This window comes from Xiphophorus maculatus, chromosome 10 (assembly GCF_002775205.1).
Source record: "Xiphophorus maculatus strain JP 163 A chromosome 10, X_maculatus-5.0-male, whole genome shotgun sequence".
Lineage (NCBI taxonomy): Eukaryota > Metazoa > Chordata > Actinopteri > Cyprinodontiformes > Poeciliidae > Xiphophorus > Xiphophorus maculatus.
In genome coordinates, this window is record NC_036452.1 from 24970864 (window position 1) to 24996477 (window position 25614).

The 25614-nt window shown below is 39.7% G+C and overlaps 3 protein-coding genes across 4 annotated transcripts in view; 1 reads left to right on the forward strand and 2 right to left on the reverse strand.

Annotated features, from left to right (window-relative positions):
* Positions 1 to 357: 357 nt before the first annotated feature.
* On the forward strand, positions 358 to 5584 carry LOC102226698 (zinc finger protein OZF-like). Of its 2 annotated transcripts, none has more exons than XM_023340979.1 (5): positions 358 to 760; positions 1581 to 1734; positions 1821 to 1882; positions 1959 to 2055; positions 4290 to 5584. In XM_023340979.1, exons 1-5 carry the CDS (start codon positions 584 to 586, stop codon positions 5300 to 5302), a joined length of 1503 nt encoding a protein of 500 aa, XP_023196747.1. In that variant the 5' UTR covers positions 358 to 583; the 3' UTR covers positions 5303 to 5584. The 2 variants fall into 2 exon arrangements, with proteins under 2 accessions (XP_023196747.1, XP_023196749.1); XM_023340981.1 differs by having other exon boundaries at positions 1824 to 1882.
* A 2482-nt stretch (positions 5585 to 8066) lies between these two features.
* noc3l (NOC3 like DNA replication regulator) lies at positions 8067 to 21657 on the reverse strand. Its single transcript, XM_023340978.1, has 21 exons — positions 21511 to 21657; positions 18314 to 18518; positions 18104 to 18230; positions 17879 to 18033; positions 17718 to 17783; positions 15799 to 15929; positions 13576 to 13737; positions 13407 to 13500; positions 13132 to 13307; positions 12861 to 12989; positions 12601 to 12732; positions 11827 to 11907; positions 11642 to 11742; positions 11496 to 11568; positions 11364 to 11427; positions 10640 to 10711; positions 10366 to 10547; positions 10127 to 10255; positions 9417 to 9514; positions 9228 to 9312; positions 8067 to 9117 (listed from the first exon to the last, which is right to left on the reverse strand). The coding sequence occupies exons 1-21, from the start codon at positions 21517 to 21519 to the stop codon at positions 9013 to 9015; spliced, it is 2376 nt and encodes a 791-aa protein (XP_023196746.1). The 5' UTR covers positions 21520 to 21657; the 3' UTR covers positions 8067 to 9012.
* A 1088-nt stretch (positions 21658 to 22745) lies between these two features.
* myo15b (myosin XVB) overlaps positions 22746 to 25614 on the reverse strand; it is an 87509-nt gene continuing 84640 nt past the window's right edge. The window contains exon 61 of the mRNA XM_023340548.1: positions 22746 to 25166. Coding sequence (XP_023196316.1) covers positions 25116 to 25166 — 51 coding nt within the window. The 3' untranslated portion in view covers positions 22746 to 25115. The remainder of the gene's footprint in view (positions 25167 to 25614) is intronic.

The window sequence follows — 25614 nt, forward strand, 5'->3', positions numbered from 1 at the left end:
ATTTAAAGACACAAAGTTAGATGGAATAATGTTAGTTAGTTAGTTAGTTAGTTAGTTAGTTAGTTAGTTAGTTAGTTAGTTAGTTAGTTAGTTAGTTAGTTAGTTAGTTAGTTAGGGGTGTTGAAGATATGGAGCGAGTTCAATTTGTGGATTACACCTCAGACCAGTAGAAGAGAAGAAAGAAGAAGAAGAAGAAGAGAAAGAAGAAGAAGGAAGAAGACAGACGAAGAAGAAAAGGAAGAAGAAAAGAAGAAGAAGCAGAAGAAGAAGAAGAAGAGAAAGAGAAGAAGAAGAAGACGAAGAAGAAGAAAGAAGAAGAAGAAGAGAAGAAGAAGAAGAAGAAGAAGAAGAAGAAGAAGAAAGAAGAAGAAAGAAGAAGAAGAAGAAGAAGAAGAAGAAGGAAAAAAAAAGAAAAACATGCACACAAAAACGAAAGCTGTTGTTCTATCCAGAGAAGAGTTTTGTTTTGTTAGAACTGCTTTTTAAATTCACTGATTCCTCTCGGGTCAGTGAATTCTCATCTGTGCCACCAGTTAAACCTGCTCCCCTGGAGAGTCGCTGACGCTGCAGAAAGGCGGCCGCCATGAGCTCCACCGTGTCTATACACACACAGCTTGCCGCCGTCATGGAAGCTCTGGTCCATGCTGCGGTCGCGGAACTGGAAAGGCTGGAGGAGGACAGGGAGCTTTCCAAGGCCCGAGGAACCACAGAGGAGAGGCATGAGACGGGAAGAGTGCAGAAGGAGACCCGAGAGAAGTTGGTAAGGGGCTATAAGCTGCTACTAATGGTTTATTAGCGTATTTTTTGGATGTTGAATGCTTCTGAGTGGACTGTAAAACTTTAAATTCAAGATATTGTTTTATGTGAGAGCATATACAGAACTGTAAAACACAATATGTTTAATATTTGAAGAACAAACAAATAAATGTGTTAAGATCCTGGAAGACTGGGGGATCACGCACGGCCGCGCACCTTGCCTCTTGATAAAGCATTTGGTATGCATCGTGTAACTGGAAAAATAATACTAGAAATAATAATAAAATAATATAAACCCAGCGTGATTATGAGGCGAGCGCGAAAACTCCTCACCGGGCTAATAAAGCGTGGCGGGCCGCCAGGCTTACAACACACTGGAGGAAACCCTGGTATAGATGAGTATAAGTCCAGCTGAAAATTCACCTTCATGCAAGGGAGACTAATGAGAACGGTATCTCATAATAAGATATGCTTTACCCTTGTGCCACCACAAAACCCCCAGAAAATATATTTCAATATTTGTTTTAAAATGTGTTAGAAATGTGTTCAGATTCCCATAATGTGACAAGAGGGTATTGAGGGTTAGTTCTTGTGTTCCTGGACAAGCAGGGGGATACTGCCTCCCTGTTCCTGCAGAAACAGGAGTCAGAGGATTGTTGCTGAGACTGAAAAAGGACGTTGTCCTCTGCAGAATAAGGAATAAGGAAAAGCTGTTTTCTTCCAGCCTTTCGGTTCTGAAAGGCTGGAAGAAAACATGTTCATTAAGTGAACATCATACTGTTGCACTATTTTGCATGCTTCACCTGGATCGTGTAACCTGATAGGCGCGGTTTGCTTCCATCATGGAAACTCTGGGAAACGAGGCTCTGGGGCGGATCCTAAACATCATGGATGAAGCCAGGCTTGTGGCTCAGGTGGGGCATGTCTGTAAGGAGCCACAGACCAGCGTCCTCAACGTCCTTAGCCACACATCCGTGGGTATGAACACACAGGCCCCCAACAATGTCACACACCAATCAAAGGAGATGGAGAGTTATGATGTCAATGTTGTTATTTGTTCCCAGCAGAGCTTGAGCACTCATATGGAGTCAGAAACCAAAACTGTAAGGCAGAAAGAGAAGCTCAGGTAAGTCTGTCTCACCTGTTCATGTCTGTGTTGCCCTCATTGACCTTACTGACATCTGGATGTTGGGTCACTGCAGCTGAAAGCAGGTGGTGATGCTGTGGAGACACAGTTTGTTCCAGCGGTCAGCGTTAAAGATGGACATGGGAACATTGACCTGGAAGCCATTAGAGAGAGTGAGAACCTTATTCATATCTGCTAGAAAATGAAAATTGAACATGTCAGCATTTTTCTCTAAATATATCATTCTAATAGGTGTGTATATACACAACACTGTCACATGATGTCAGTAACAACCCCACCCAAAGAAATAACACAGATCAATCTATAACTTGGATTTAGTTCTAATTGGTAGTTCTATTAAAAGATTTATCTTCCAAGGTATAACACAGATTATACCTTGGAATAAGGTATATTCCAAGGTATATGGAATATACCTTGGAATATATTCCAAGGTATATTCCATATACCTAAGGTATATATTCCATATACCTAAGGTATATACCTATATATACCTAGGGTATATATAGGTATATTCCATAAGGTATATACCTATATGGAATATATCTAGTGTCTGGAAGCATCTAATGATGGGATCTTTGCTTATTTGACACACTTAAATGTTTTAATTCATCTGATTAAATGTCAGGCCACTATATTTACTTGAGTAAATACAGTGGCCTTTTTGCAATGCAGGACCTAGTCTGGTCCCATTCAACCCAGCCTCCTTCGGCCTGGCGCTATGACATAAATATTATGTCAAAATGCTAAATTTAGAACGGTGCACTGCACATGCATATTAGTTTCAGACAAACAAGAGCAGCAAAGTTTGTGTTTGAGTCACATCCTCAACAGAGTTATGGAAACAACAAAAGACTGCTGCTTTACAGTCTGCTGGGGTGATTGCGACATATGAAGAGATTCCACTTCCTAAACCCCAAAGGAATGACAAGAAACGTCAGTGCTGTAAGCGAGAGGAGCCTGTCCCATCAGGTCAACAGGGTTCTGTTGAAGCTGATGTCAAGGAGCGATGTCAGCCTCTAACGGACAAGCTTATGGACATCAAACCCCGCTTCAGCTGATGGCCCGGTCAGCCTGAGTAGCCTGCAAACCTCCCAGCCACGCCCGTTAATGTTATACAACTTTCACTTGGAATTAGGCTGAATTGTTTTATAAATCTGGAAAAATAGATTTCTGGGATTTTGTTTACTTTCTTCATCAAAGCAACTGATAAAAACCTCTGATAATTTTGTTGAGAACAGCAACCAGCATTTAACACCATGAAGAACTCTTAACGGTGACAATTTCCTGAAAGACTTTCACTTTTTAATTTCCAGTGCTTAACAACTACAGCACACAGCAAAACAGCAAAAGTAGATAAGTTGCAAAAAAATCATTGAAATTGTTCAATTATCTTTCCCTGAAATTGTGGCTGAGTGAAGGTTTTAAATATAATGAATTTGCAAGGAATGTTTTATGTTGCCGGACAGGCTCTTAAAGGAGCAGTACTTTTTACTACAGAGCCAAGTGGTTTGTTGGTCTTTTTCTGTTTTTTTTTTTTTTTTAGCATTTTCCCCTAAATTGATAAAATCCACATTTTTAAAACTGAACATTTACTCAGCTTATGTGCCTGATATGATTTTTTTTCCAGTTCAAATATGCCATTGTTTGAAACTTCTGTTTGTACACAAAATGAATTTGTAATGTTTTGTGTTAATTTCTTTGCGTGTGTGAATTATTTAAGCTGTTACTGACATCTGGAGTGATTGTACTGGTTTGTTTTAAAGTACCGATAAATCCACATATTATACATCATACTGTATAAAAAGACACAAACTAGTATTTCATACTGGTTAACTAAATCACACTAAACCTTTCCCACTAGATCAGTTAGGATTACTAAAATGATTTCATTTTCTAAATGCAAGCATTTAAAAATGTTTTGTATGATGATTTTCTTTGACACTGTGCAAAACACATGGAGGAGCAAATGCAGTGAGTCAAATGAATGAATGTGAATGAGACTACAAAAACAGTGAGATTAGCAATTTCTTAGACAGAATTTGAATTTATTATTAAAGTCAGTGTATATAATTGACCCTGAATATGTATGATTAGATTGAAATGAATTTTATTTTTCACAAAAGCTTTTGTCTGGGGATGTTTGAGTTTAGGAACCGTGTAGTTAGATTTCTTGTTGGACAACGAGGGAGAAATATAATGTGTCTTTTTTTACAGTGTGTGCAAAATAGTTGTGATGTGCTCAGTACTTATTTTACACACACTATATTTTACAATAAAAGCAGTGACAGTAGTTCAGGTCCAGATTTACTCTGAAATGAGTCTCCAGAACTGTTGGTCAGTTCAGATGATGCCTCTGTTGAATATTGGTTTTTGTGTTTTCTCTCAGGAGCTGCTCCATCTCCACCATCAGACCCACAGGCGCTACCTTCAGAGTTTTCTGTTCTGTCTGAGACTTCCCAGCAGAATGTCTCCCAAAAGTTGTTCTCATGCTCTGTCTGCGGGAAGTTCTTCTCATCTCAAAGCAACCTGAAGTCTCACCAACTCATCCACACAGGGGAGAAGCCGTTTGCCTGCAGCATCTGCAGCCGAGCCTTCCGCCAGCGCCAAAGCATGCAGAGCCACATGCGAACACACACTGGCGAGCGCCCGTTCCAGTGTCCTGTATGTGGAAAACGGTTTTCAAAGCAGGCACAGCTCAAGACACACACTGTCATACACACTGGAGAAAAGCCGTACGGCTGTGATGTGTGTGGCCGTTGCTTTAACCTGCCACAGAATCTACACCGCCACAGTGTCACCCACAGTAGGGAGAAGGTCTTTATCTGCAGTGACTGTGGTAAGGGCTTCACCCGCGCTGTTACACTCAAAACACACCAGCTCATCCACAGCGGCCAGAAGCCCTTCAAATGTGAGCAGTGCCCCAAATTGTTCAGGCATGCTGTCAACCTCAAGAACCACCAGAGGATCCACAGCGACCTGAGGCCCTACAGGTGCGACCTCTGCGGAAAGACGTTTCGACAGGCGGTGAATCTTAAGATCCATGGCCGCATCCACACTGGCGAGCGGCCGTTCAGTTGCCAGCAGTGCGGAAAAATGTTCAGCCAGCAGAGCAGCCTGATCTCCCACAGCCGCACTCACTCCACAGACAGGCCCTTCCAGTGCCCAACCTGTGATAAAAAATTCAACAATGCCAACAGCCTCAAGCTTCACCTGCGCGTTCACACTGGAGAGAAGCCGTATGCCTGCGAAATATGCGGCAAAACCTTCAGCCAGGGAAGCCACCTGAGGACACATAAGAGGCATGTACATGCTGGCGGCAAGCAGTTCATCTGCGACAAGTGTGGGAAGAGGTACGCCGACCAGCGCTACTTGAAGTTGCATAAGTGTTGCTATGCATGAACTGCCAGGAGTCAGCTGTCTCAGAAAACAACAGAGCACTACTTCTTCACTTTCCACAGTAAAGCACATCGGTTGCCAAGGAAACTGCTATGTCCTCAGCTGCAACATCCTTCTGTACAGAGGTTCTGGTTGGTCTGAGCCCTCAGTTTTATTTAAGACCTTTTGTGAACAAGTTTTATAATTTTCTACAATATATTTTTCAATATGAATGATGAATAAAATCTATATTAGCTCATATGTCTAGATGATGCTGTTTAAAAATAAAGTAAAACATTCACTCTATAACCCACTGTCACTTCATGTCAGTCCAGTAGGAGAAACCTCTTTCACAACGATGACCTGGGCAAGAAAAGCAGCAGCACACATTGTGGACAAGACAAATGACATTAATAACCAGAATAGACGTTACAAAATGAAAGTAAATGACTTGATGCAATCAGCTGGGTGTTCTTAAAAAACGTTTTAGCCAAATTGCAGATCTGGCACCAGAGGAAATTAACTGGTATTTAACCACTGGGTCAGGGACATAGCTGTAATCTGTCAAAATGACAGATGCAGCTTTTTTTATTTAAACAGTCAAAATTACAGCAGCTTTAGAAACAATTGACTTAATTTGTTAATGTCTCTAGATCCACTGCTTTAAAATATATAAATTTAAATGAAATGACATACTAATTTTTATTACTTAATTTGTTACAAAAACATCTATAGTGTTTTAGTAGGACACGCTTTAAATAAAATGTTATTTCTGTTCATGCACATATGATGGCAAGCTTGCTGGATTGTAGCCACAGCTACAGAAGCGAGGCTCTTTTGACCACCACCAGTAGCCAAGGCGACAGAGACAGCTGCAGCAGGAAACGAACCTAATGCAGAGCATTATTGCATTAGGCACTGTTGATATGAGATTCTCTGGTTGTGAGAGGTGAGGGACAGGAGAGTGGAGTGGAAGCGGATCTGAGGGGGGTGAGGGCATGCGGGTGCTCATGCTGCTTCCTGCGAGATGCCACCCTGGGCTGTTGCCTATGTCAGAAGTCGCCACTGAATATACAGCATTTTTATTACTTGCTTATTATAATTACCATTTGCTTTGAAGTGGAATTATGTGGCTGGAAAACATAGTACTGCCCCTTTAACAGAAGGCACAAACAACACACACGTTGGCATACTGTTAAAGAGTAAAAAATGTGTAAAGTATGTGTTAACGCATGACATTTTGAGCCTGTTGAACTTGTAATCATATACTTTGAGCATTAAATTAACATGAAATGTTCACACATATATGATCTCGAGGGCTTTCCACTGACTGCTACTTCAGTTTGATCAATCAGATTCAAATCACACAATGCAAATGTCCACTGTTGAATCAGACAACTGACAAAGGAAGTAAAAGACCAGTAAGTATAGTTTTAGTTTTATTTAAATTACTCCCAAAGCAACATATTTAGTACTGAGTTCAGTGATAATTCCTCATTTCAATCTGGCTTACATACCATTATTATTGCTATGATTGCTCAATGGGTCATGCAATTAGGTCAGCAAGTCATTTTTGCAAAAAATGAAAACATTTATGATGCAGGGAGCTGGGTCAAAGTGCCCTAACATACCTGTGGGCTGATTTTATGCGGGATGCAATTTGCTTCCGCTAAAGGAGGCAGAGTGTTAATGTTAGAGCCACAGTAGCCAAATAGACAATACTTTTCCAACTTTATCTTAATTTGTTTTTTTATTGATTCCATCACTTCCTGTTAACTGTAATATCAATGCTATGCCTGAATATAAAAAAATGCAGAAAAATGACTCAATTTCACCTAAAAAAGATGAGAATTAAATATAAATTAACTAAACTACTCTTCCTGCTGTCATATCATACCCAGACATTTTCTTAAAAAAGGTCTTCAGACCTTGAGTCTATACGAGTCTCAGTTGACTGTGGAACATTTAGGAGCAAGGAAATTTCACCACTGGATTTGTTGCACAGGTCAGTTCCACACTGGAATTCACTGAGCTCCTGAGAGCGAGCTATTCTTTCACAAATGTTTGTAAAAACAGTCTGCATGCCGAGGTGCTTCAGTTTATACACCTGTGGCCATGGAAGTGATTGGAACACCTGACTGATCATTTGGATGGGTGAGCAAATACTTCTGGCAATAAAGTACTTGTGTACCAAGGTGCAAGGTGGCCTCCAAACTTGACTCAACAGTTTCACCAGTTCAGTCAGCAGGAATGGGCCAAAATTCCTGCCACGCTTGTGGAAGAATGTCTAAAACGTTTGATCCAAGTCATACAATTTAACTGAAGGTTATTCAAACATTTGACTTTGAAGAAAGTAAACATTGCCTTAAAATGCATCTCATTCTGGGCATGCTGTGGTGGCATAGTGGTTAGTGCGACCCATATTTGGAGGCCTTGAGTCCTCGACGCGGGCGTCGCGGGTTCGACTCCCGGACCCGACGATATTTGCCGCATGTCTTCCCCCCTCTCCTTCCCCGTTTCCTGTCAGCCTACTGTCATATAAGGGACACAAGAGCCCACACAAAGACCCCCTGGAGGGGAGAGAAAAAAAAAAATCTCATTCTGCCATATAGCAAATAGAAAAGTGGTAATCCTAATTGACCTAAGACAGGAAATGCTTGTTCTGATTTTATGTCAGTGTGAAAAAAATGCATGCGTCTTTATAAGGTTTATATACATTTCTGGTTTCAACTGTAGATAGAAATAATCTATCAGAAAACATTGACTATAAAAGACTCAACACACAAAATTGTGAATAAGTATTGTAATTAGCTGAAAAACAAAAGCAGAATCACTATAAGAGAATTAAATTCTTGATGTAACACTGAGCTGTGAGACATTAAACTGAGATGTTAAAAGAAATAAAACATAACCCCAAGAAGAACTGCCAGCTGGAACATATGATGGCAAACAAACACAGTGTAGCTGTGAAAGAACAGAAAATGCAGAACAGTTTGCTAGATATAAAAAAACTTATCAACAAAAATGAAAGACAAACAGGAGTCAGTGTCTGAACAAGCAGTAAGAAACCAGCTTAAGGAGTGGAAGTCAGACTGGTAGATTATCATAATCTAAACAGGTTCTATGGTTGGATAGAACAGTGATTCAGGGATAAATTCTGAAAATGATGCTGCAACTTTCCATCCCAGTAAAGTTAAAAGTGAGTGTTTGAAGAGAAGGAGAAATTTTTAAAGTCAGAAATAATGTGGAGGCACTGACCAGGTAAAGTAACAACAAGTAAGCTGGAAGGAACTCTACAACTAAAACTGTATATTTTCAGTACCATAAAGTGTCTCTCCTCTGAGCAGTGTCTTTTCTTCAGGAAACACAAAGCAACTGATTGATGTGGTACTTGATTAGTCCAGTTTGAAACATCAAAATGATCTTGTAAGACTTTAAAACAAAAGAAAGGACTCATCAGGTCTCATGCAGAACTGCTGCTTAAATGGTCCACAATCAGATATTTTGGCTTAATTTGGAACTGACCAACTTTAAAAACTTCTGTTTCCTTTTGATAAAAGAGATGTGCTGGGAATATTTTACTTCACCACTGTTATGTGCTGTAGGTCTCAACAGTCTCAATCATAAAGCAACTCCAGGTCATGTGTCCTGTTCTACACCACCTCAACCTGTTTTGAATAAAAAGGAATCTGTTTATCCTCCAAGCAGGTCCTCGATGTGAGTGTGTGAGATTCTCAATGGCGTGTTGCAGTGAAGTCCATGTGTGTATCACTCAGGATGCTATCCGCTTGTTTCTGCAGCCTGTCGTCCAGCAGCGCCATTCCGACCACAAACTGATCCTGAATAGTAAGAAATTGAGCCCAGCATGCAGGTAAACACAAACACACACAACATGAAGAAATGAGACTCAGAATAAAAACATGGATGCAGGTGACCAGGACTTTCTCACCTTCTTCTTGGACGTGGGCAAAGCTACAGGTGGGTTAAAGGTCATATCTTTGACACTGTAGTCTTCAAACAGAGCCAGTGGAGACCTGAAAAGGTGAAGGCATCTTTTAACGCAGCTGACCAGGCCATGCTGTTGCTGAATGTAATTTTACATGACTTCCAGCTCTGCTTGTAACTGAAAGTGTTTCACCTGCGGCTGAACTCCATACTGAGTGCTGCCGAGCCATCACTCGGAGCTCCATGACTCAAATGACCCGCAAACCGCCGTACAACAGGGTGGAAATGTCTCTGAAAATACAGCAACACAAACATGTTGAAGTCAGGTGTGTGTGGCGATCTATGTGTGAGGCGAGAGCGTGAGCACGCAAGAGGAGAACTATGACTCCCAGGCTGGCTCTCAACCTGGGACGTTGGTGAAATGTATGTGGTACACATAAACACGCCCCTACACTCACCATTAGACAAGTGAGTATTTTGACAATATTTTTAGGGATCTTTTCAGTGCTTAATGGAGAACTGGTCTAGAGCAAGGGTCTCAAACTCCAATCCTCGAAGGCCGCTGTCCTGCAGTTTTTAGATGTGCCACAGGTACAAAACACTGGAATGAAATGGCTTAATTACCTCCTCCTTGTGTAGATCAGTTCTCCCAGCCTTGCTAATGACCTAATTATTCTTTTCAGGTGTGGTGCAGCAGAGGCACATCTAAAAGTTGCAGGACTGCGGCCCTTGAGGACTGGAGTTTGAGACCCCTGGTCTAGAGAATTCTGTATTGTTCTTTACCTAGACTTTTGATAAATCACATTTGAGTTTAGTTTAAACTATGAAAGTTTCTTTGCAAGTCAATTCGCTAACAGCCAAACTGGTTAATAGCCTTTTTCTGAGCCTGATGTGTGTGTATACCTGCAGTGTGTGAAGCTCCCAAAGTGCAGTGTTCTGAGCATTGCAATGTTCAGGTTCATCCAGTTCCATCAGGTAGAAGCCACTGCCCTGAATTTCGTTATCCAAGAGGAAGTCGCATTTGGGGAATGACTGTCAAATGAAACAGAACAAAATGAGTTTTGACAAACAGGTGGAAGTTTGGCAATCTTTTCCATTAACTAAAAAGAAACAGGTTCATTTAGAAGGCTTGAAAGACTCACATGCATGGTAGCTCGGTTTGCTGCAAGAATTCCAATGCTGGCATTGGGCAGGACGTGTAGACTGAGCACGCTCAGTCGTTTGAAGAAGGCCATGGCTCTCTGCAGGGTTACCTGCTTCCTGCGACGAGTCAGCATGGCGTCCAGACAGCGCAACACAATGATGATGTCATCATTGGGTGCCCCTGAGATAGCCAAAGTGTGAAACTCAAACCTTTTGACTTGTGAGGTCTGTGTGATTGATAGTTTAGAAAAGTTTAGAAAGTCGTGAACACACCCGCATGAAGCCGCAGCAGAATTTTGTAAAGCTGAGAGTAGAAGTTCAGAGGATCGATGTTCAGGGCGTCACCTGGTCCACAAAATCAGACACATTTACCTCCACACCAATCTGAATTTAAGTTTAGAACTGATTTAAACAAAAAAGAAGTTACAAATTTTTCTCTTCCTAACGCTTCCTGCTCTCTCACACTGACTTTCATTCTTCATGATTAGAAACACACACCCCTCAAACTTACCACCTTCACTCCTGTCTACATGTTGTTTTTTTATGCAGACTTTTTTTGCACCCTACTGTTTTTCTGCCCTTACTGTGGAGACAGTGTGAGTTATGATTTTTTGTATTCACCTCATGTTTTCATTTTCTGATCCAATGCAAAGGGCTGCAGCCCCAGTTACCTGTCTTCCTTGTTTTGTTTGTTTATTGGATCGGCTGTACTGGAATGAAATTATGTTCTGTATAATAACAATAAAGCATTCTGATTCTGATTAAAAGAGGCAAAGTGATTCTGATTAAATGAGACAAACTGTCCATGTTGAGTCACCAACTCTCCTGCTTAGACTACATAACCAAGAGGCTGTTCTTGTAAACCACAAAGCAGTCATTAAACTAGAACATTTCTTTCTTCTACTGAATGCAGACAGGCCTTGTAGAACGCTGTGGACTGGTATTACAACGTTTGAAACCTTCGGTGGTCATCAAAGACTCAGAAGAACAATCCTACCTTGTCCAGACAGGATGGTGAAGACTGTCTGGATGCAGTGGAGACTCTCCCGATTGGTCAGATTCTGCACAGATCAATGGTATCAATTAAAATATTGAGATGCAAACTATTGTTTAGGGGTGGCATACTTACTCCTGATTGGATGAGGTTCTGCAGCACGTTCAGCAGGTCATCAAAGAACTCCAGGTTGATCAGGTGAGCAAAACTGGAGGGAAGTGGCATCATGGTCATTACTACAAAGGTCCTGTAACATTGTTGTCATCCAGAGTGTGTCTTACTTAGCCAGTCCTTCCAGGACAGCAGGGAGGAGAACTGATCGCTGAGCTTTCTTCAGAATCCTGAAGTAGATGAGGAAGATGATGTTCAGAGTCTCTGTGTGCTGCAGATGAAGAAGAGGGAGATGAGGATGTTAGCTTCTTTCTGTACTCTGTCCTCTCATTTTAATATCTGAATCAAATCTTACCAGTTTGGTCTTCTTCTCTTTGCTTTCTGAAGCTTCAGCCTCTAGAAGCTCCTTTTCCAGCTTCTCTTCTGCTTTCTTCCACTGTGTGACACACACACACACACACATGTTTGCATGGCTATCTTTGTGGGGACTTTCCAGTGACTTCCATTCATTTCTACAGCCTATACCTTACCCTTATCCTAACCCTAACCATTACATACCCAACCCTGACCTAAACTCAATTCACACCTTGGTCCTAAATTGGTCCTAAACCCCTAACACAGCGTGTCCCCACAAGGAGAAGGGTCCCCATAACTCACTGTATGTGTCAGGAAAATGGTCCCCACAAGGTATTACAAATAAATGCACACACACACACACACTTGTTTTTCTTTCTTACTGGCCCAATATGAATTCAGTGATATAAAACTAATGAGCTTATACATTATACATTATTATTATACATTTACTTATATTCCTTTTCTCTCTCAGTGGATCTATAAAAACAGTCAGGGAGAACCAAAGGAACGTTTTATTTTCCTGTTTGATTCTGATTTAAACTGCAGAACAGTCCAAGCACATTTGTTATGGTTGAATTTCCCACAGATCTGAAAGACTGATACACTTGTGATGGGAGAGAGCTTTGTGAGGGGAAGCAGCTTTGTCACAAACATGGAACTCATGGGATCTGTTTGTCAGACTTTGTCAGTCTTTGTTTGCATAAAACTAAAACAAAATAATAAAAACAATCTTTCTAGCTCTACTTGAACTCCAGCTGAATATTCTGTTTACCTTCCTCTGCATCCTGGACAAGTTTTTCTTCTTCTCTTTGTTTGTCATAAACTTGGCCTTTGGTGCCGTGGCCTCCAGGTCCTTCTTCATCTCCACCTCCTTGATTCTCAGACTCAGCAGAGTTCGAAGCATCTGTTGATAAGCAGGAGAAGAAGCAAGGTGAAAGAAGGTGTCAAGAAGTGCAAAAAGTCCTAGGCGTATAACCTACGTTAATAAACGTATAAAGTTCTAACGAGGTTAAGGAACATCTTATTTGATACCTCAGGTCTGACATTGTAGTTGAGGCTTTTGGTGAGGCCAGAGATGACCCGCACTGTGGCCAGTGATGCCCCGCCCACTCTGTCCTCCTGAAAGAGCTTCCTGAACGCATCACAGCACATGTCTGACACCTGCAACAAGGATGAATCCATGAACTCATTATCTGCTGACTTGTCTGATCTGACCTACATCAAAAGACATACGAGATGCTCAGCTGGAGCTGATCTACCCAAAGGAGATCTGCCTCAGCAGCACATCTCCAAAATGTCTAACCTTCTTCAGGGGGTCATTCATAAGAGGAACCAGGACGACAATGATGTTGTTGTGGAAGTTGAAGTGTGGCATAGAGAGCAGCAGCTCACACAGGCAGCGTACTGAGACCTCAGCCAGGCCGCGGTATGACTGGAAGCTCACTACCTGACTACGTTTCCTCTTCTTCTGCTTCCAGTCTGGGGATGAAGACAGACGGTGAGAAGTGTGTGTGTGTGTGTGTGTGTGTGTGTGTGTGTGTGTGTGTGTGGGCGTGTGTGTGTGTTGAAATGATGTACCTTTAATGGTCTGTTCCAAGTCCTCCAGATAGAACTTGTACTGACTGACAAGACTTTCCTCAAACTCTCTAAGCTGCTGAGTCTCTTTCTTCACCTGCAGGACAACAGAAATACAGCAGCTGTTAGAACCTGCTCCAAACACTAAACACACAGATTGAGCCCTGGTGACCTTGGTGTTCTTCTCTGCAGAGGTCAGGGGTCGTATTCTGTAGGTGGGGGCGATGTCTTTGAAGACCTCCATGAGAGAAACCATCACCATTTTCCTCACTGAGACCGCCACACTGGGGTCAGCCTCCATCATCATCCCCCGCAGCTCCTTCACACGCTTCATCTGCAGAAAGTACCACCAACACAAATGGAGGGCGTGTTTCATGTCGATTATCAATTATTGTGAAAAATTTGTCATGATAACAATTTTGATATATCGCTGATATGTCAAAATTGATATATCAGAATTGATATAATTAGAATTGGTACAGTCTAATTAATGATACCACTAATTGACACTGAGGTTGACAGCCTAAATGTTATCCTAGACTCAACTGGCTTCACTCAAAGAATTCACTGTCCTACCCACTCTTATGGTCAAGCTCTAGGCCTTGAGCTGACTGACATACGGCATTGAGTGTGAAGAAATAATGGTACTTCCCCATAAATCTCTCAGTTTATTTGAGTTTATTTTAATCCAAACCTGAGAGAAGCCTTCATTATAGAAGATCTTTATCAGACGATGCTTTTAAAACATTTAAAGAATCTGTTCCAAGGTTAAGTTCCCCTGAATGTCAGGGAGTAATTTTATCTCTACCTTGGTGAAAAAATATATAATTTAGTATATTTCAAACATACATTTGTATAAGTACATTTTAAGTATACTAAGTATTACTACCTATAAATATATAGGAAGTATACTAAAAGCATGCTTGTACCAATTTTGACAACTTTAAACACACTTAAATATAATTGCACCAACATATACTTACTTTAAAAGTAAACAAACCTTTTTGTTTACTGAAATTTCAGCATATTTAAAATTACATCTCAGTGTATACTTTACGCTAATAAAGTATGCCTTTTTAGGTGCCTTAATAATCTTTTACTATTTTTGCTAAAATGGCAAAAAATAAAAAAAATAACGTGCCAGAGAGGTGAACTTGGCGTACTCGCCAAAACAAACGAAACACTATAACTTTCACATTAGAAAGTCAATTGGCACCAAACTTGGCATGAGTGATCCTGGTTGAATCCCTATGTTGTCATAGTCTGACGTCATCTAAGCCCCCCCATCCCCTCAGAACAGGAAGTGACTTTTTTTACTTGGAAAGCTCCATCTCTGGCTCTCTTCACAAGATCATGATCTTGTGTCAGATGACAGATAACAAGTTGGTCTCACTAGCTTTAAATTGCCAAGAGTTTTCAGTGGATGTTGTGGGCGTGGAACGGTTGTTCCAGTCGCTATAACTTGGTTTTCTCTGATCATACAAGTAGTCCTGGAGTTCTTTTCTGTCCACTAGGGGTTGCTCTCGCACCACAAATGGTCCAGGACTTACTGGGGCTTGCTAGGATTGACCTTTGTTAGTAAAAAGCCCAATAGCTTGAATTTGCAATTCAGTTCGACTGCGCTTGTGCGTCGTCAGAGAGCGCTGCGTAAGACGTCGGTGTGTGTCGCCTGGTGGACGGCTGCGGGAACTGCGCGCGAGCGTGGCGTTGCTGGAACAACCGCGATTGCCACGAGGCCGGCGGCCTCCAACGCTGCTTGCTGCTTTAATTTAGTTTGTTTTTTGAACATATTGAAGCTTAGATTTTAAAATGACAGGGACACTCTGTCTACTTTTAAGACAAGGCTTAAAACTGCTTTTTGATCAAGCTTATAGATAGACTGGCTTAGGTTATCCCGAGTTAGGGTCACCATATTTTACTTTGGGAAAACCCGGACAATGTGTTTTGAGGCAGTTGACTCAATCCCGGATGATTTTTAAATTCCCCCCCCGGACATCTTTTTAGGTCTGAAAAGTAGGACATGTCCGGGAAAAAGAGGACGTCTGGTCACCCTATCCCAAGTTATTTCTGTAATTATACTACAGCTACTGGAGGACATACTGACCACTTTCTCCTCACTTTTTTCTTCTACTCCTCTCTAATTTGCATCATTTGAGGTAATTTCAAATGGTAACTTTTTGTTTCCTTAGTAATGTCTCTCTCCATAGAAGCTAGACCTGGTGTTTCATTCTGTTTGGCTGTGGTTCCTTCCTGGAGGAGGAGATTGGCTGAGATAATGTTCCATCAATTAATTATTCTCCCTCTCCTTATATTAACTTTTTGCTTTCATGAAAATCAAAAATAATTTGACATCCTACCTTCATCATGATGAAATTCGACCAGCTGCTCCACTTACATTGTTTAATGGATCTGAGATGATGGCTGAAGCCATGCTGGCGATGCGCTGTTTCTTTATGTTTAATGTCTGAATTCTAAATTGTTCTCTTTCCTCTGGTGTCAGCTCCATGTGGCTCGGTGGCGCTTCATCTGCACAGGAGACGGTATGACAGGCACATCAAACTTATGTCAAACCAGTTGGTCTGCAGCTCCACGTGGAGCTCTGGTCCATCCCTTAATCTTTCCAGTAGACAATAACTTCTTTTTTACTCCAAATTAATTTTGAGAAAACTTATGAAAATGTTGACGTTGACGACAATTGTTGTTATTACACAGACCATCATGTCCAAAATAATACACAGTGTTCCAAATTATTATGAAAATTGGATTTAAGTGTCATAAAGATTACATTTTTTGTTGTGCTATTAAATTTATAGATGGTATTGTGTGTCAGGGTTCTTTGAATCACTATAATTAATTTCAGAGAGCTCAGTTGATTAGTTTGTCTGGTAAGCTCAATTAAAGGAAATCTACTTAACAAGGATGTTCCACATTATTACCAGTCCACAGGTTTCAAGCAACATGGGAAACAGAAAGGATCTCTCTGCTGGAAAATCATCAGATAGTGTAGTGGCGTATGACAAGGTATGAAAACATTAGATATTTAACAACTGAAGTGTTATCGTACTGTGAAGAGATTTGTGGCTGATTCAGAACAAAGATGGTTTGTACAGATAAAGGCAGAATGAGGAAGGTTTCTGTTAGACAAATTCATCGGATTAAGAGAGCAACTGTTAAAATGCCCTTACAAAGCAGCAAACAGTTATTTGAAGCTGCTGATGCCTCTAGAACCTCAAAGTGGAGGATCCTCCAGAGGCTTGTGGTGCATGAACCTACTATTCGGCCACCCCTAACCAGAGCTCACAAGCAGAAACGGTCTCAGTGGACCCAGCCGTACATGAAGATTCATTTTTAAACAGACTTGTTCACTGATGACTGCTGTGCAACCCTGGATGGTCCAGATGGACGCAGTAGTGGATTGGTGATGGATGGCCACCACATCCCAACACGGCTGTGACATCAGCAAGGAGGTGGTGGAGTCATTGTTTGGGCCGAAATCATGAGGAGAGAGAGAGCTGGTTGACCCCTTCAGAGTCCCTGAAGGTGTGAAAATGACCTCAGCAAAGTATATGGACTTTCTGATTGATCACCTTCTTTTATGGTTCAAAAAGAAGAGCCGTACCTTCCGTAGCAAAATCATCTTCATGCATGACAATGCACCATTTCATGCTGCAAGGAATACCACTGCTATGGGCATAAAAGGGGAGAAACTCATGTGTGGTCACCATCCTCCTCTGACCTCAACCCTATTGAGAACCTTTGGAGTTTCCTCAAGCAGAAGATCTGAGTGTGAGATGCAGTTCATATCAAAACAGCAGCTCTGGGAAGGTATTCTGACATCCTGCCAAGAAATTCTAGCAGAAACTTTCCACAAACTCACAAGTTCAATGGATGCAATAATTGTGCTGTGATATAAAAAGGGCTCCTATGTTAACATGAAACTTGGTCTGTTAAGATGTTTTTGATTGAAATAGCTTTTGATTTTAGTACATGTGACCGTTTAATGCTGCACATTCAAAGAATGACCGTTTTGCAGTTCTTTATAATCCATAAAATGTTTAGAAAATCTGCTGTGCATAATCATTTGGAACAGGGCATTTTGAGTTTTTTATTTTTGAAAAAAATACTGTTCTCATGGGGAGCTTTGTTCAGTAAAATTTGATTTATACTGTAATAGTTCATGACTTGAAAATTATACTGACCATCATTTGCATTGACCATTTAAGAAAATCTGAGAAAATATCACTTGCATAATAATTTGGAACACGGTGTAAACCTGATGAGAGTTTTGACAGACCAGCAGGCTTTCTTTCCTACCGTCTTCCTCCTGCTCAGGTATCGCTGCAAGCTCCTCTTCCTCCTCCTCCTGATGTTGTTTAACCGCTTACAAAAAAACAAAGCAAGACAGTTTCACAGGTGACTGCAGCAATCAAAGTAAGTTGTAGTAAATAATAAATAGTAAGTAACGTGGAAGTTACCTCTTTCAATGCTCCTCGGAATCACTCTGTCTTTGTCTTTGATTGGAAGCAGTTGGATCACCTCTTTCTCCTCCATCTTTGCCATCTTTCTTGGAATCTTCTCGTAGCTGCGCACCACGTCGGCGTTCTTCGTCTTGCTGCTATGCACTGGCCCACTGAGAGAAAATAGACACACTTTAGTTACTGCCAGTTCACTAAGACATATGATGACAGCGCGCATGTTACCAGGACGACAGGTCTCTGGTTATGAAGGATGCTTTTCGGGCCATGGCAGTCATTTCTTTTAAGTCTTCTTCATCCATCATGTCTGAGGGCAGGCTCTCCAGGAACTCCTCCTCTTCATCCTCCTCATCTGTCAAACAGAATGAGTTTACTAATGGACCCATCAACTGCTGACATCTGTGTGTGTATACTGCATGCTTCAGCATGTCTCACCTGGTCTCTTCCTGTATGTCTCTAGTGGCCGGGGCACCTGGAGCGCAGCGCCTTTCATGGCCTGCCGCAGCCTCTTCTGCTCCTTGCGTTGTTTCTTGGCCACATTCTGCTGCTTCAGCTGGCGGCTCTTCAGTTTGTTCTCCAGTTTCATACCACTAGTCTTCAACAGCCGACGGAATGTTGGCCGGCGCTTCTTTGAGCGGAGCTGTGGCGAGGGGGTTCATAGAACACAACATTTCAATTTCAGCTGACATGCTACCAATAATGTTTAACCAGTTTACTGTAAGCCTTTCCACAATCTACAGTTTATTGGATCATTCTAACACAAACAACTAATGTATTTACTTCTCAAAAATTAATGAATCTACCCTGGCTACTGAATGTGCAGTTTGTTAGAACTTGGTTATATTTACTATATTTAAAGGATTTTGCTTAAGCCTCTAATAAAATATATTTGCATTCAGCTTAAACCATGAAAGTTTATTTTTTACCGGTTTGTAGATAATTGATATCATGTGGGACCAGGCCCGGCAGCATGGGAGGGCATGGCCCGTCACAGAGTCAGCTGTGTCCCCCCTGGACTGGAAATTGTTTTTTATTTTTACTTCAGAGTAACCAATATATTATTATATATATTATTATTCATATCTCAATTTGATACAGTATTTGATACTTCCCGTGTCTGTGCCTGTTGTCCCGCACACTTTTTTCAGCCGTTACAATTGTTCAATGCATTGCTTACATTGCTTTCCGAGCCGCCTTTAAAAGCAACTTGAGTCCTAAGATGCTGAAGCTGGTTTTACACCTGAACAGCAGCAACGGAGACCTGCTGCTGCTGTGCAGAGTTGCTGGCGCAGGTGTGTGTTAAAATCATGGCAGCAAACCAGCAAAAGTCAAAACCCTTTGTACACTTTTTTCCACCCAAACTAACTGAGTGAGTTGAGTAATGCTGTTGGATGGAGATAATGTTAGCTAGCTTATGCCAATTCATTACCTTAAGTTTTGTTAACAAGCTTAGGTAATGAATTTTGTTATCGATGTTCAAATGTGGGTAGTACTGGTTACATTTACTTGAGTAACTATGGGGTACTTATAAGACTAGTTTTACTGCACTGTACTTTTTTTCTGCAACACATGAGTTAATGTTTATTCAAATTTGAGCATAATTACTCAACATTTTATACATGTCACCGTTTGCATCCTTATTATTTATTTTGTATTAATAAAAATGGTTATTTTATTTGAAAGGTTACATAAAGGTTTGTCTATATATCTTTATTAAGTATAAGTTTGTTTACCCTGCCCCCCAAAATAAGCCCCCCATGCTAAATTCTGCTGGACTCCGGACGTCATGTCATCTACTGGTTCTGGTCTACTGGGTCTTCTGAAGTTTGCAGTCATTGCAGCTGTCAACCTGGACACTTTAGAGCACTTTGTGCTTTCTCCTGCTGAAGACCTTTATGAAGATGCAGATTTCCTTTTCTTGCAGGAGTCAGTACTGATCCACATTGCCAAAGGTAGAAAAGCTGCTTCAATGACCAGGGTGCACCTGCGGTTCACCTGAGCACCACAGAGAATCTGTGGGGTAGTTTTAAGAGGAAGATGAAAGAACCAGCGATTTTTTCATCTGTTTTTATTTGATCTTATGAATTCATTATGTCACAACAAAGGGTAAGACAGCAATAAGTGGACAGCATCATTGTGTCAAGAAACCCCCAACTGACACAGATTGATAAATGTGAACTACTTAAGAGTTAGATTTGAGTAAAGTGGGTTCTTAATGAATATTTCTTACTGTGTTGTGAAATAATGAATGCATAAGATCAAATAGTCCACTGGCAGGTGAGGAAGGTCACCAGCAACCTCCAAATGTCCCTTGCCAGAAAATGCATGTCCTGCAATTTGAAGATTTTGGATAGTAATGTGTTATATGAAATGTTCTAGACAATGACGCATAACCTCTGAGATATCCACTCTACTAGAGTGACTTTCATATCTGTACGACACTTTTGAACTGAAAAACAGGACATGCAAATATCGGCAGCTCATAATTTGCTGTGCCAAAACATGCATCCCCTGCTAACTCAGCTAAACTGAGTTAGGAAGGATTTCACTTTTCTACATAATCATTCCTGTTCTCTGAGCTACTGGTACTGTTTCAACCAAAAGGACGATATTTGGGGAAAATAGATAGAACATGCATATATCGGCAGGCTCAAAACCCATATTGCCAAAAAATGCATCCCCCTCCTAGCTTGAAGAAATAAAGAATTAAGAGTGAAATAACCTTTTCTACATAATTACACTTATCCTCTGAGCTACTGGTATAAGTTTCACATCAATATAATAATATTTTAGGAAAATAGGTAGGGCATGCAAATATCGGCAAGCTAATAATTTGCTTTGCCAAAAAATGCATCCCCTCCAAACTTGAAGAAACAAACCATTACGAGTGAAATAACTTTTTCTACATAATCACATTTGTTCCCTTAACTGCTGGTATGAGTTTCATATCAATAGAATAATATTTTGGGAAAATATATAAGGCCTGCATATATTGGCAAGCTAATAATTTGCTATGCCAAAAAATGCATCCCCCTGCTAACTTGAAGAAATAATGAGTTGAGAGATTTCACCTTTTCTTGGTAATGACACTTCTTCTCTGAGCTACCGCTATAAGTTTCTTATCAACAGGACAATAGACAGGGGATGCAAATATTGGCAGGGTCAGAAATTAAAACGCATCCCCCCTACATTATTAGACTAGACAGTTAAGGATGATATAAAATGTTCTACTATACAATGGGCCTCTGTTTTGTAATGATTTAAGCTTTTATGGTGTTAAAAGAAAAATTGGGTCATTTCAAACCATTTAGCGTAGAACATTTTTAATCAGACACTGACTGAAAAACGTTCGACTCATATGTCTCAAAGGTGTAAAAACCGTATTTATTTCAATTAATCTGCGAAATAAAACCCACAGTTTTAGGGCTTACATGGTTATGAAACGTGATAATGTTACGAATATCTTTAAAAGTTTCCTCTTCGGTCATATTTCAGTCCCTTTTCTCATCAATATGCGAGAGTTTAGAGCGATGCGCGCTCCCGCGACAGGGCATGCAATTCTCGGCAGGCATGAGTTTCTCGGCATAACACCGGAACCAGCATCTTCTCCAAATTATAACAGGTCTTCTCACCGGGCCCATGGCTGCAGGAAGTCTCCGAGATTTGTCCTATATTCCCTGGCTGGTTCTGATGAACTGACTCCGTCTGTCTGGGTCAAAGGTAGAGATGTAGGCAGAAACAACACGTGCGTGCAACCATCAACACAGCCTGGACGCCGCCTGACCCGGAAACACTAAAATAAGTACCACAGGAAGACAACTGCGCCACTAGGAGAAGGGGAGGACCACTGAGATAAAACTATTCAGACATGAAAAAAACAATTTCACTTACACTGATTTTGAATATTGAATTGGAGGACTTGAGATTTTAGTTTGACTTCAGGATGGTCATTTTTATTTAGAAAGAGAGAAATTTGATATTTTGAACGCTTCCCTTTTCGCTTTGATCCATGGAAAGGATTTAACTTATGATGAAATCACTTGGACTCTGGAGGCAGAGCAGGACTTCCCTTTAACGGCTTTTTTTCTCAGGTGTCAACTATTGCACTTCCTAAACCTGAAAAACTATTCAAATGTTATGCCTACTGCTGAAGATGATGAACCACATGACAGCACTATTGTTTTAAACCAGTGGTTCCCAAAGACCCCCCCCAAAAGAAAAAAAAAATCAACTGGGCACACACATGGTTCAACCAGACATAAACCTATACACATATTTTGTTTTCAAACTCCACTGAAGTTTATTTCACACTTCAGGTTGCAACAAAACACACTACAAACCATCTTTACAGTGAAACACTTTTGGGTAACAGTTTGTTTTTTCTTTTCATTCATCCATACTGCTTCGCGCCCCCTCTAGGGGGCACGCCCCACACTTTGGGAACCACTGGTTTTAAACATTGTCTGCATGCCATAACCAGACCTGACAGATGTCCCACTAATTAATCCTGACATAGTTCTGGTTCCCCCTTCAGATCAGAGAAAGGTTTAAACTGTGTGGGTTTTTCTATAAAACAGCGTGGCTTCACTAAGGGGTTCTCTGTTGCAGCTGAAAATTTTTGCAAACGGTGTCACTTTTGTGCTACACACAATCCACCACACTTTCAAACAAACACAAGTCACACATCCACCATCTGGTTTTCCTTTTCAACACTTAATGATGGATTTTATTGTATTAAAAAAGAAAAAAAGGGGACAATCATAAACAAACTGAATGAGAACTAGGTCCAAAGCTAATTTAAAAAATTTGAGACCTTTTGGATGACATGCGTCTACTGGGGGACAAACCTGCAAAAATCCAACAATGCTAAAGCTATTTGAATTTATTTATTTTGAACATGATAGCAGTATAAAATCACATGAACAAGGAATGCAAAATACACATATTTTTGTACCACAATAGTCTTAACATGCTTGTAAAGGAGTAGGAAGAAATAAAAAACTTCTGAACTCATACCCCATAAACTCACAATATTTTCAGATGGACCCTCATTATTAAATAAAAAAAATAGCAAATATACATAGGTTAATTAATTTTCCATTTTATATGGGTTTACATATGTCTAAATATATACATCCATACATCCATACCCACACACACTCATATGAGTTAGCCTCAATTTAAATATACACATTAGTGCTATATCTCACCCATATTTCTGTATCTTGTGAAAATTACCTCCTTATATTTCCTCTTAAATTGTATTAAATTTCAACTTTGTTTTAACTCATCTAACTTTTTCCATAATTTTACACCATGAATTGAAATACAAAAGCTCTCTTGTTGTGTATACACTACGAATCCTTAAGTTTGAGGATTAAGGGGTTACCCTTAAGTCATATCCCCCTTCGCTTTAAGAAAACATGTTCTGTATGTGCTCAGGTAGTAGTTTATTTGATGCCTTTTGTAATTAATTCCCCACGCCTCTGAACAATATGTTAAATATGGTAAAATCAGGGCATTTTATAGAATATGAAGTGATTTATTATTTAGAATATGTCTAGCTTTAGCCAGGACTGATATGCTTCTACTTAATTTATTCTGTAAATATGAAGTTTCCAACTGATTTTGTCATCTATTATTACACTAAGAAACTTATTAACGTATACCCTTTCTAAAGTCACACCCTCTATCTGAACTTGAATTTGAGATTTACTGTAACAGTTTCCAAAAAACATTTTAATCTTGTCCAAATTTAGTGATAATTTATTATTATCAAACCATTTCTTTAATTTACTGATATCTGAGGCTACAATGGAAAAACGTTGTTGTAAGTTTTCACCAGAGACTAGGTGAAGCTTTGGAGTCTACATTTTCACCTCAAACATTTTAAAATTAATTTTTGTGACAAAGTGGTTTAATTACGTTGCTACTGCTGGTTTAATTAGGTTGCTAAAGTGCATTGTGGGATATCTTGCTGACCAATCCCCACTGTCACATACAAACCAATTGCTTCACACAATCAGTTATCGCAACATGTAAAAGCTAATGTTGTGCAATTTAATTATTGCAAACCTAAAATAACTTGATAAATTTTGCTTAGCTGTTCATAAACTAAATAGCACAAATACATTTTGACATTATAAGTTACATGGAAATAAAGTATTTGTTCTAGACTTTTCTATGGTAAACAATATTCATAAACTGAAGCTTACTCTCATCAGGTTTATTTTTTCTGCCTTCATCACCAAGAACAGCATTATTTTGTTAATCACATACATAAAAAACATGATGTCATCAGAGCATATTTTATTTTTCAACACAGAAATCAATTGTACAAATGTTCAAACCTTTCCCTTCAGTTTGCAGGTTTGCTTAAGCAAAAATGGACTAATGTCTGGGCATGTCCTGAACATTAAGTGTTAACCCTTTACAGTCCAAAATCCACACTACTTTCAAATACTTAACTTTTTGCATTGACTTAATTTAAATAGATTACGAAATCAAGCATTTTTATTAAAAACTTCACACCATACTCTATGAGATGAAATTCTGATGATGCTTGTGTTATGTAACTGTTTTATGTTCAAATTATGTTCAAATTACTATTTAAAATTATGCTGTATGCTGAACATAAGTGGATTTCATTGTATTTACATAACAGCAAGATATGCTAAAACAACTAAGTACCGCTCTAGGTAAACAATTTTATTAAATGTAAATTTGTCATTCTAAATCTAAAATGTATTTATGCAGTCACAATCAAGACATAGTAGTATAATAACACCTTCCAAATGGAACAAAGAAGTTCAATGCCAAAACAATTAGACAATGATAATATTCTTTAACATTTGAAAATAAGTTCCTAGCACTACATGACAGCAGACACAACTTAAAATCATCAACAACCAGCTGTAATATTGCAGCAATCTGTTAAAGAATAGGAATTCATGACTGATATCAGACTTTGATTATTTCAAGCAATAATTTGCAGCTATGACTCTTTAGATAATCCATGGTGTTATCTGTTGTTGGTGTCATATATTTGTTGGCTTTTAATTCATCATCTGTAATGCTGCATGTTTCTTTTCAGCTTGCTTGAGCACTGAAAACATTGTACAATGAATTACTCAAACATAATTTACTAAAAAATGAAAAGAAAAACAGCTGTTAATGCAAGTCAGCAATCGGAACATGGTATCTACTGGTAATTTGATTCTGAACTGGTGACTGATGATTAAATCAGCATTTCCATTGTCAAAGCAAGGATGTGGCACAATTCTTTAGCCTGAAACAAACATCAAAAATGGGTTAGTCATAAATGAACAAATATTTTGACTATTGTCCAATAGTAGTCTGCATTATTCTTTACAATTTATCATTAGCAATTTGTTTCTCAACTAAAAAAAATTCAACATGATTTAGTGTTTTATCAGTCAGTTATACAGTTTTTAATACTAGCATAATAAATTTATGCTCAGTAGTTTTAATTTTCTTCCTAAATATATTGCCTTTACCCAGCATATCACACAAAGAAAATGATTATTATTATTGACATTTTGGGTTATAATTCAAACTACATGTGAATAACAATGTAAGAAGTGGAGTAACATATATTTATAATATTTAATGCAAACGAAGAAAGCATTTAACAGAACTGCTGTGTGAATTTAATCATAACCTCACTGGTTAGAAGATCAAACTCACTAAAAGACTAAAGTCACAATCACAGTTTA

Bases quoted from the DNA above. Each gene is read 5' to 3' on its own strand.
- LOC102226698 (XM_023340979.1), top strand. From the start codon at position 584: ATGAGCTCCACCGTGTCTATACACACACAGCTTGCCGCCGTCATGGAA. The intron at 1,883-1,958 runs GTAAGTCTGTCT...GGGTCACTGCAG, and splicing joins AGGCAGAAAGAGAAGCTCAG to CTGAAAGCAGGTGGTGATGC. The intron at 2,056-4,289 runs GTGAGAACCTTA...GTTTTCTCTCAG, and splicing joins CCTGGAAGCCATTAGAGAGA to GAGCTGCTCCATCTCCACCA.
- noc3l (XM_023340978.1), bottom strand. The intron at 11,908-12,600 runs GTAAACAGAATA...TGTGTCACACAG, and splicing joins TGTCCAGGATGCAGAGGAAG to TGGAAGAAAGCAGAAGAGAA. The intron at 10,256-10,365 runs GTGAGTCTTTCA...TTCATTTGACAG, and splicing joins CAAACCGAGCTACCATGCAT to TCATTCCCCAAATGCGACTT.